Source organism: Chlorocebus sabaeus, chromosome 10 (genome assembly GCF_047675955.1).
Source record: "Chlorocebus sabaeus isolate Y175 chromosome 10, mChlSab1.0.hap1, whole genome shotgun sequence".
Lineage (NCBI taxonomy): Eukaryota > Metazoa > Chordata > Mammalia > Primates > Cercopithecidae > Chlorocebus > Chlorocebus sabaeus.
This window is the reverse complement of record NC_132913.1, coordinates 21191784-21203996: the sequence shown is the minus strand read 5'-3', so window position 1 is coordinate 21203996 and position 12213 is coordinate 21191784. Positions and strand designations below refer to the sequence as shown.

At 34.5% G+C, this 12213-nt stretch overlaps 1 protein-coding gene across 18 annotated transcripts in view; it reads right to left on the bottom strand.

Moving 5' to 3' along the window:
• Positions 1-12213, bottom strand: part of R3HDM1 (R3H domain containing 1) — a 195412-nt gene that overhangs the window by 102502 nt on the left and 80697 nt on the right. For 12 of the 18 annotated variants that reach the window (XM_073019640.1, XM_037988052.2, XM_037988054.2 and 9 more), the window contains 4 exons: positions 7136-7177; positions 6572-6661; positions 1764-1878; positions 662-740 (listed from right to left, as the gene is read on the bottom strand). In XM_073019640.1, coding sequence (XP_072875741.1) covers positions 662-740; positions 1764-1878; positions 6572-6661; positions 7136-7177 — 326 coding nt within the window. Of the gene's footprint in view, positions 1-661; positions 741-1763; positions 1879-6571; positions 6662-7135; positions 7178-12213 lie in introns of those variants that run through there. The other 6 variants (XM_037988056.2, XM_007964834.3, XM_073019641.1 and 3 more) reach the window with 3 other exon arrangements.

The following is a 12213-nucleotide window of genomic DNA, read 5'->3' as shown; positions in this document are numbered from 1 at the left end:
TGTCAAATACCTACTACTCTGGAAAGCTAACATCTAGAGGAAGATTTCTTCACCTTGGCATCTTTCACTCTATGAAAGTGTTGGTCAGATAATTTGTGGGTAGCCATTTTTGTAGAGAGAATGTCTCAAAGTGGTTATGAGTTGCCAAAAAATTTAAAAATTATTCATTTAGTAATCTGACAAAATGAAAGATTTCACAATTAAAGTATTGACTCAAATAAACAACTCAAAAATCTTTGGGTTGATGGTTTATAAACTCAGCAAGAAGGAACAAAAACTTTGCATTTAAAAAGTTCAAAAACTCATTATAAGTGAATACACTAAGTTCTTATTTGGTTGAGTGCACTATGGTGAGATATCTATTTTTCTTTTTTCTCATGACTTAATGGTATATGTCTAACTCAATTAAGAGCCTAAATATCTTAGTGATTCTGTATTTCCCAAAATTCATACATCATGGTGACATGCATAATGCAAAAAGATATTTATATATTTTCATATACTAGACCAACAACACTTTCGCCCTAAAAAACTAAAATGTTTCTGGTGTACTTCAAATATCTGCAATCTTATTCTATTACTCTAACTCAGTAATGAAAACATATATAGCAAAATTATGGTACTCTAGAAGCAATGGAAACCTTATAAATTTAATTTTTACCTGGGATTGTTTTTTAATGTATTTACTAAAAATTCATGTAGATCTATGCCAGTTGAATCAGTGTATTCTTGACTGGAATCTAAAAAACAACAACACAAAAACCCAGTATAAAGTTGTTTGAAAACAAGTCCCATTCCCTTTTACACATGATGTATATCTTAAATAAAACAAGATGCCCCACATTGAAAAAAATTTGACAAAGTAGGAAAAGTTACAATGAACTCCGGTAACCACAATTTTTCTATTCCCATATAATGTGCATGACATGAGTTTATATAACTGCATATCCATGCACATTTTAAAAAAAAATTAACCTCTCACATGTGTCTGTTTAATTTCTTCTAAATTCTTTAAAGATCCTTTTTTACTCACCACCATCTCATGTTCAAAATGCCTCCGTGGGTGAAAAATTTAAATGAGTTACATAATTAACTACATTTGTAGCAAATTAAGACAGCTTAGTTCAGATATGAATATAATGGAGGCAATAATATGGAGGTAGATATAAATTTTAGTTGTGAAAGAATTTGATTCTTATGACGTCTGTTACTACCGGCTTGCTTTCAAAATACTTTTCAAATATTCGTGCTATCTTCTCCTTAAATGTAATATCCTTATACTATTTATAATACTGGTCAACATAACTGGGGTTTTAAATTTAAAAAGCATTTCTATTGATCTGCAATGCTAGGTAATAGTGAAGACCTTCCAAACTTGTAAAAGAATATTACTGGATACTCAATACTATGACATCAGCTCTTTGTATCATAAGGAATTCAAGAGTGATAGTATTCTTAGTGGAATCAATATAAAAATTATAATGACTGTAGTATTTTACTATGAGTGAGGGACCAGTAAGAGATTAAGATATTTACCTTCCTCAACGTCTGTTATGTGTTACAGTTTTTGGCTGAAACGTCTTACTGATATATGGAACTGTGTTAAACCATTTTGCCCAGGTGAGTAAGTACTGTATCATCCTTCCAGTCTGTTCTGTGCCATTTTACATAAAGATATACTATATATAATTATTCGAGGGGTAAAGGATGGAATTACTGATAGCAAAATTATTTTTTTGTAAAAAAACAAAAGAACTGCAAACCTCTTGATAACATTTTTCTGGGCAACTTATCACTGGCCTTTTCTTTTTCTGCTTCATCTTTTGAAGGCTTCTCTTCTCTCTCAAATGATTGTGTTAACTGGATCTGAATTTTCTCCTGTTGGAAGGCAAAGTCAATTATTCAATGGAAATACAACATAATTCATTTAATACCACACATTTATATTTTTTGAGTGACATAAAATTGCACAGAGAAAAAAATATTATTTTACCCAACTGGATTCTTTAAACTAAAAAACAACTTAATAATACTGTACCACTTTTATCAAAAACTTTATATAAAATGTTAAAATTCATGTTCTGAGTTGAATATATCAATTAAAACAAACCCTCAAGATTATTATGGAGAAAATAAATGTTTCCTATTATAGTTTAAGTGCATCAACTTGTAAAATCCCTGGAGGATGAGAATTCAGGTCTTAGGTTAACCTATTTTTGCAAGGAAGATGCCAACCAAGAGCATAATTATCATCAATCATGACAATACGAATGTGTAAGTGTCAAGTCAATGATTAATAAAAATTAGGTTTCTGAGTATCCATTATCATCACACATCCCTTCATTCTCCTACCATATAAAAATATAAGTACAAAAATTTCCGAAATCAACGGCACACAACTTTATTTCCTTTTTGAGATTTATATATCACTGTCAATCCTTTGATCACCACAGTTGTTTAGAAAGATTTCAAACAAAATTGTATCCTTATAGATATGTAATGTTTAATTGTAAAGTAACCACATTCTGTAAGACTGAAAGCAGAATTCACATTTTACTTTAAAAGCAATGCCATTACATGTAATTCCAGAACCCAAAGGGATTACCAAGAAATTAATCCACACAGAGATAAAAGGCAAAAATCATGTAGCTCTGTTTACTTAGGTAAAGTTGTAAAGAAAGCTATAATAAATTCTACACCAGTTTTACTAAAGATAAAGGGGTAGCCTATTTTTAGACTAAATTATACTGTTGTTCTACAGTCATGAAAACCATCAATCAGACACGTAGATTTTTTACCACAATAGGACTGCTATCTGCTATTTTCATCTCTTTTCTTCTTCTCAATTCATCATACCAGTTCAAATTTGTGTTCATAATATGGGGTAAATGATGCACATTGGCAGTTTTCACTAGGATGACAAACACTTGCTTTATGCACTCTCTGTCTTGTTTACCAAAGACACTGGCAACTTCCTTACACTCATCAACCAGGAAGTAATTCTTCTTACTGTGATTCATTTTCCAACCCACTTTCTTTACTCTTTTCATAACTGCAAAACAGGTATCTAGAAATGAATCTCAGAACTATTTTTCAGAAGTATAATATTTAGAAGTTTTCCTGACTTGTAATTTCTATTCTGGTTACTCAAGAGGAACCCAATGAAAGCCAGGCTGGGAGAAAAGATTTCACACTACCCCCTCTTAGATCTTCATTAAAAGGTACTTCCAGTAACTAGCAGATTTCATTTCTAAGCTCTCCTCAAAAAGCCATACATTCTAATTACAGATATTAAACTATTTTATCAAAATGAACTGTATTTTTAAAACCTTGTAAGTTTAATATACTGAGGCCTGTCTTCAGTTGGCCTAGTTTTCAGTAGCGATACAAATAAGATATATTTTAAACACTGAAGTCCTTATATACAAAATCTTCAGACTATAAATAACTGGAATAATAGCTACCTCTCCATAGGAAGCTGCAATTCCTTTACTCTTCACTCTGTCAATGACATCTGTTATTGAGGTCACTTCCCTCTTACAAGCTCTCATTAGATACCAAGTGACATCGCTCTCTTAATTGCCTCTCAACTTTTTGAATAATGAGTTTTATTCCAGATTAATTCCTCAAAAATCACATTCTGAATCAAGCAAATTAGTTGGAAAGTGTGTCTACCATCAAGGATTAGATACTAGTACCTTTCATGAGAAATAATTTATTTTCCAATTTCCACCCAGGTGCAATTTATTTATCTCAAGGCTTGGAAAAAGACTTCTTACTAGAAGAAGTATCTTTTATTCAGAAGATTTTATTCATAGGCAATTATCCAAAAAGAAAAAGCTTATTGGATCTAAGAGAAACTGAGAAAGAATAAATTAAGGGAAATAACTGAGTTTTGATATAGCTTCTTTAGTCATTACCCACATGCCATAACTCATCTTTTTGAACTGTCAACACAAAAAATCATCTATGATCAATAATGTATATATCAATACACAACATATATTCCTGTTTTTTTTTCCTCATATAAATTTTCACTAGCCAAATTTAGTACCATAACAGGTACTCAAGATTTTTCAAATAGGTAAAATGCACTACAAAAAACAAAGGTCATGATACAGCTTTTGATTTTTCAAAAATTACACACTTTTTCTGTATTAACAGATTTATGAATGCCTAACCCTTCTTTCCTCAATCTCTTTTGACTGTCATGAGGCTAAGATGGTGTAACACCTGTTTTTTGGTCAACAGAACGAATAAATGAATTTTCAAAAACATTACAGTACCTACTACTCCATCCCAAGCAGGTGTATTCTTTACTCTGACTTGTACAAAAGATCTTTTCTTTTCCCTTTTTTGAGACAGAGTTTCGCTCTTGTCACCCAGGCTGGAGGGCAATGGCGCAATCTCGGCTCCCTGGAACTTCTGCCTCCTGGGTTCAAGCTATTCTCCTGCCCCAGCCTCCTGAGTAGCTGGGATTACAGGCTTGTGCCACCATGCCCGGCTAATTTTTGTATTTTTAGTAGAGACGGGGTTTCACCATGTTGGCCAGGCTGGTCTCAAACTCCTGGCCTTAAATGATCCACCCACCTCAGCTTCCCAAAGTGCTGGGATTACAGGCGTGAGCCACTGTGCCTGGCCAAAAGACCTTTTAAAAAGTGGTGTTTCAAAAAATAATTTTAGGGATTTTTTTTTTTTGGAGACGGAGTCCCTATCTGTCGCCCAGGCTGGAGTGCAATGGCACGATCTCGGCTCACTGCAAACTCTGCCTCCCAGGTTCACATCATTCTCCTGCCTCGGCCTCCCAAGTTGCTGGGACTACAGGCGCCCGACACCACGCCCAGCTAATTTTTTGTATTTTTAGTAGAGACAGGGTTTCACCGTGTTAGCCAGGATGGACTCGATCTCCTGACCTCGTGATCCCCCCGCCTCGGCCTCCCAAAGTGCTGGGATTACAGGCGTGAGCCACTGCGCCTGGCCTTGATTTTTTTTTCCAGACTATAGTATAGCTGTCCAGTTTTCTTACAGTTATGCAAAAGCCAAAGGTTAATATTTGAAAATGTTCTCCAGGCAATGATTTAGTAAATATTTAGACTGTATTTCTGCTTTTTGCTAGAAAGTCTATTTCATTGCTAAAATGTATCTATTTTATCAAATAAATGCATACAGCTACCTCCTATGTAGATACATTAAAAAAAAAAAAAAATCGGCTGGGCATGGTGGCTCACCTGAGCTCAGGAGTTTGCAGCCAGCCTGGCCAACATGGTGAAACCCCGTCCCTACTAAAAATACGTTGTGGTAGGTGCCTATAATCCCAGCTATTCGGCAGGCTGAGGCAGGAGAATCACTTGAACCTGGGAGGTGGAGGTTGCAGTGAGCTGAGATCGCACCATTGCACTCCAGCCCGGTCAACAAGAGTGAAACTCCATCTCAAAAAAAAAATAAAAAATAAAAATAAAAAAAAATTCATAAATTAATTTTCAACCTTGTGTTTCTGATGCAAAGAAATGTCAAAGCAAACAGATTTTAAAGTACATTTCATTGACAACAATCTATTTCAAAACATTTTCCTTGCATTTTCAAGCAATAAAATGTAGTGCTTTTCAAAAACAATATATATTCTAAATATGTGACAACTATCCTCAATATCTGTAAAAGGCTTTTGAGGGTATCATGTAAATCAAGAGAAAGTACAACAATTTTAGTTTGAATCACCAAATGCATAATGATAATTACTTTACAAAAAAGATGTACATGTCATGGATCAGTCATGGCTTCTTAAATAACCACAAAATTGCCCAAATTCCTTGCAAACTGTCTGTTGGGATAAAGGAGTATTTTCAGTTGCTCAAACTCTTATTAAGTAGAACAAGCCAGTAGGCAAAGTTATTACAAGATAAACATTGGTAAAGGGTCCAAAAATATCTATGCATAAATATACAGATGTAACATGAGACAGAGATCAACCCATGGCTGAGATTAACAGAAAAGTAGTTATAGCATTAAAAAGAATGTAAGGGGCAAACTAAATGGTTTGCCTAAACCTCAGTGTTCTAAATTTTACAAGAATAGACATGTGAGAAATCAGAAGTACTAGATAATTATTAAAGAGCCAAGCTAATATGAAAATTGGTTTCACCATGTATTCAGGTTACATTAAATAACCTGTCAAGAAGAAGTCTTGGCCAGTCTCTTCACATACAAGCATTAAGTATCTGACAAATTTCTAAAAGATAAAATTAAAAGGGCAAATTTCACCACAATTATATTCACTGGAAGTGCTACCTTAACATTTTTTAACTTTATAAAAATTAATTTATAACTTTCTTAAAGCCACATTCCTAATTAGTTACATGATTCCTAAGTTTTTCCAGAAGAGAAATCATTGCTCTAAGCCTTAGATTGAAGCAAAGAGGTTTTCTAACGTTTCATGTATATCTTGGGTGCCAAGTATTATTGAATCAGTTTCATTTAGTCAAAATAAAACAAATATAACAACACAACTTAAATCATATATAAAAATTCTCCAGTTCCACCATGTCTTGAAATAACATTTGTTTTGCTTTTTTACCTGGTTCTCCTGTGATATCTCTGGTGCAGGTGGTGGTGGAGATTCTTCACACACTGCAAGGCTCCGAACTAGCTTTAACTTTGAGCTTGACTAAAGAGAAGTATTTATAATTAACACTACATTTCAGAAATCTAGGGCATATCCAAAAGCCCCCTAGAAAGAGTTTCTAAGTTTCTTCATAGTTTCTGCCATGTATAACAGTAGATGAAATGTGCAAGTTAAATATATCATTAAACACTACTAAAAGCCTTTGTTAAGAAGGAAAACAAACAATTGCAGTTTTGAAAATTATAGCAATAGAAAGAATGGGAATAATTCCAACTTCATATCCCAAAGAATGGTGAGAAAGCGATTTTCTCTACAGATAAAGAACCATCAAGATAAAAAAAGCAATGCACAAAAGCGACTAGGCAAGACAAAAATCCCAAATAAAACAAAATAAGCTTTCTGCCCCCCATAAAATATGAAAGAACTAAACTGAATGTAGTGCTATATGAAAACAAGGATTTATCAAGCATGACGGAAGGCCCTTGGCATGCCAGCACACCAAAATATTTACTATACCTTAGACCTTTTTCCTGTCTGTCCAAATGACTGCAATGGCCGCTGAATATACAAGAAAGATTTGTATTAAATTTCATACTGAAACAGAAAATTTGCTTCTTAATTCATACTCCTAAACCACAGAAAAACTAACTGTGCATAAAGTATGAAAAGTGAGGAAATCAAAGTTGGTTTCAGTAAAAGAGTACTGATTCCTCCCAGAAGCACACTTGCAGAAGATTCTTTAAAATCCTGGTAGGTTGGCATTTTTATTATTATTTTTCTTTCTTAGGCATTTTTCTTTAAATCAGCAAATGGCCACAATTTCTGTGTTGAGTACAATGGAACTTATATGGTGACTTCTTAGCAGTGAAATAAAAAAAATATACTTCATTATTTTACCATATATTATAGTTTAGCCAAGGTTAAGGAAAAACAACACACACAAAAACCAGCAGTTTAAGGTAGATACACTCTGAAAAGTTCTAAACTTAATAAGAATGTTTCAAATGCACAGTGAGTCAGAGTCCAATCACAAATCTACTGAGGTGTTTCCACACTGTATGAAGTACACCACCAGTTTATTAGTGATGGAAACCTATTCATCAGGTCTGAGGTGAGGCAATGAAGCAGAAAGGAAGAAAAAAGGGCAGACTTCCAATACGGATATCCAGCATGACTGATAGGCCGACCATCAGTCACATGATTGGAGAATGCTGTAAGGCAAACTAATTCATGTTTGTGATACAAGCTTTGGTTTGGGAAACCAGCTGAAGCACCTGTGAGCCAGAGCCACATAGGTTTTAAACAAACCAGAGCCAGATAGGTTTTAAACATTCCTTCCTACATTCCTTCCTTCCGTCTGTCCGTCCTTCCTTCCTTGTGTCCTTCCTTCCTTCCATCCTTCCTTCCTTCTGTCCTTTCGTCCTTCCTTCCTTTCGTTCTTTCTTCCAATTTCCCTCCCCAAACCCAACACCAAATAGTACATGGCCCAAGTATCTATCATTTTTACTTCTTAACATGAGGGAACCAGTCTGGTACCAAACATAAAACAGATACAAAATCCTTAATATCCAGACTAGTATGCTTTACATTAAAAACAATAACAACAACAAAAACCCATCATTTTATTCCAAAAAGGCCTTCCTTGTAGAGTCAACAGAAACAAGAGTCTACATATCAGTATGTCCTGTTCCCATTTTGAGCCAAAAGTCCTTCAAAATTAAAAAGCACTGTACTCTTGGGATTTTAACCCTAGATTACACAAACTACAGAATAACAATAAAAGGAAAATAGAAAAAATAAAAGAAAAATAATTTTGTTCCTTATATAGAAGAAAATAGTATGCGTGTGCATACATGCATATGGCAGTGCTGCCTAAGAGGGCTTCTGCATGTTGGTATTGCCTTCTGTTTTTACCTACTCTCTAATTTGTTCAAGAGGATTTCTAATTACCCGTAACTCACATCTAACAATGTAAGTAAAATAAGTTATGCTTACCATCTAGATTAGGTGGTAGATGCCACCATCTCTAGGGCTTACAGGAAAAAAAATAAGTGGGAGAAAAGCAACAGGTGAATAACTATGAAAATGCACATAACTAAATGAGTTCTGAGGAAGCAGAAGGGAAAATGGTTTGTGACTTACTCCCAGTCCTCTGCTTTAATTTCTTGTAATTTTAAGTATCACTAGTATAAAATCTTCTATTAAAAATTCTAAAATGAAAGGGGTCATTAACTGGCAATGTAAATCCTGTATTCATATGCAAAAGAGCTGGACTTAAATTTTTGAATTTGCTTCTTATTAGTGGGTAACTATGGTCAAATTACTTCGGTTTACTTTTACCTGTCTGAAAGTTCATACTATTTGCACTAACTCACAGGATTCTTGAAAGGATTCAATGAAAGCGTAGCTAATAAAGGGGCTTCGAAAACTCTAAAGTGTTATAAATGTAATTGATTATTAAAGGTTAGGAACTGACCATATCAGAAAACTAATGTGCTGCCTCTACTTATTAGCAACGAGATTAAGATAAATTACTTAATCTAACAAATGCTAATTTTAAAAACATCTATAAAATGGGGATGCTGTAATGCTTGAGAATATTCATAGACTCACATATGTATTAACTATCTCACTTTTAATCTATAAGGAGGCTTTGATGAAAATGAGGAAAAGATAAAGGAAGATACAGAGAAGTAAAATTATCTTAATTTGACTTCATTTAATAAACATGTTTTAGGTTCCTGCTGTACCCCAGACATTGTGCTAGGCACTAGGGCTATGAAGATGAATAAGACATAGTTCCTGGTCTTAAAGACCTCACAGTCCAGAATCAGTTACTAAAGTCAAACGGAACCCCAGATCTTCAGAATCTTAGTCCAGTGCAATTAATACCTTTAAAAAAACTTTATTGTGGATTAAATTCTACCTGAGGTAGACAGAATTCTAAAGATGGCCCAAAAGATTCCCACCCACTGGTTATTTAATCAAACACAAATCAAGGTACTGCTGAGAAAGGATTTTGCTCTTTTTTTTGTTTCGTTTTGTTTTGAGACTGAGTCTCACTCTATTGCCCAGGCTGCAGTGCAGTGGCATGATATTGGCTCACTGCAACCTCCGCCTCCCAGTTTCAAGCCATTCTCCCGCCTCAGCCTCCCAAGTAGCTCAGATTACAGGCGCCCGCCACCATGCCCCGCTAATTTTTCTATTTTTAGTAGAGACAAGGGTTTCACTGTGTTGGCGAGGCTAGTATCAAACTCCTGACCTTAAGTGAGCAGCCCGCCTTGGCCTCCCAAAGTGCTGGAATTTCAGGTGTGAACTACCATGCCCTGCTGGATTTTGCATTTGTTAACTAAGCTCCAAGCCAGATGATCTTAAGATACAATCTAAGATTCAGGTGAGTCTGATTCAATCAAGTGAGCCCTATAAAAGCTGAGACTTTTCTCTGGTGGGAGCATGGTGCCAAATCAGAGAGATTTAAAGCGTGAGAAGGACTTGACATACTATTGATGGCTTTGAAGATAGAGGGGCCATGTAAGGAGGATTATGAGTAGCCTCTTGGAACACAGTGGCCTTTACTGACAACCAGCCAAAAAACAGGACCTCAGACCTACAGCTTCAACAAACTAAGGTGTTTCAACAACTGGAATGAGCCTTGAAGTAAATTATTTCCCAAAGTCTTGAGAAAACGGCCCAGTCTGGCTGACACCTTTGACTTTGGCCTCACAGAACCCTAAACGGCAACCCAGATGGGCCCACTGTGAGCTGATAACGGGTGTTGTTTTTTAAGCCTCTATGTTTGTGGTAATTTTTATGCAGCAATAGAAAACTAATACACTACTATATAAGTAAACTATAAATTGCCAAAGTGGATTATTCAATAACATAATTTATTTAGAAATTATATGTACTAGAAAATATGCCATACACACACAACAAAGCAGGGAATACAAGTTTTTTATTAAAGTAAACATACTTTATTTCATATTTTTGTAATCTACTTGGCAGCCAGATTTGGCTTTAAATAGGAATTCCCTCTATTTGATATGTAATTATTTTAAAAAAGGATTTTATTATTTAGAGCACACTTTTCACCCTTAGCAGAATTTCATGGTCACAGTAAAAATTTAGCAGCTTGTTTAATAGACCTGTATTAGTCCAGAGAAATGCTATCTAAATTAGAATTTAGAAGGCTTAGGGACAAAGTCCCCAATTTATAATTTATGTTGTTTTATACTGAAGTATAAAACAGGAACTAGGCCAAAAAATGGGTGCAGAATATGAAACATCCTTAATACAATTTCAGTTTGAAATTGATACTAATATGTTGTCAGAGCTACCAGCTACTAGAATTTGGAGAACAACTGAAGAAAACAGAGCAATCCTTATGAGTTATATATGCATTAGCACAAAAATAACCAATTAAATATCACTCAACTAACAAAATCTGACATTTAAAAAATAGGAATAATTTTCTCTTTGTAATTAATAATTGTTATGAAGAAAAATTATAATGGTTACACCCTTTCAACCAGACTCAAAACACCTTGAAGTGCTTACAAATTCTCAGTACTTTTCTAGGTAATAGTAAAGACTAGTGGCAATTATAAGGAAGATAATGAATTAAAATGTTCCATGTCTAGTTAAGGTCAGGGCAGTAAAAATAATAGATGCCAGGATGCTAATTTCTACTGGAATAAAAGAAAAACACAAAGTTCCCTGAGGTAGGAGAGCTATTTTAAAAATCAATAAGCCAAACACAATCACTAATTTGTTTTTAACATTTAACCCTTTGAGCCAGAAAGCACAGAGTTAAGTATTCGAAGGCCTGACTCTTAGATTCTAATACAAGTATGTGGAGAAAGTCACAAACTATCTGGTTTATAGTTATTCCTTATAATAAATGAAGATACAGGATCATCCCATCCTGCTGGTGGTGTACATAAAAATTATCCAAAGAAGTACAAACTGTGTAAGTATGCAAAAGCATTTCTACAACTACAAGATGTAGCCAACATCTTTACACATCACAAGAAAGCACCGTGAAAAGTAAATGTGCTTAAAAGAGCTACCATATGTGCACATGACCCAAGTTCAGTAGAAAGAGCACCAAATCCTAGAAATAATTATAAAAATATACTATGGAAAATGTATCGTAAGTTTTAAAAAGTTGAACTCATTCAATATTAATAAAAACAATAAAAATACAGCATATAGATATAGAACTTAATAGAAATAAAACTACCATACTGAAAATGTGGGGAGGTTATATTAAAAGTAAGTTTTACTCTTTATTTTATTACTAAAGAAAAAATCTATCTTGCATGACAATAAAGGGACAAATCTTTGAGAAGCCACATAATCGTGCTATTGCTAATAAATAGTAACAATTATGATAATTACTAAAACATTGTTAACAGTACCTACCATTTGCCAGGCTCTATGTACTAGGTACATTACATATATATATTTTTTTTCTAAGACAGGCTCTGACTCTCACCCAGGCTGGAGTCCAGTGTTGCAATCACAGCTCACTGCAGCCTTGATCTCCTGGGCTCAGGTGATCCTCCCACCTCAGCCTCCTGAGTAGCCGCCAA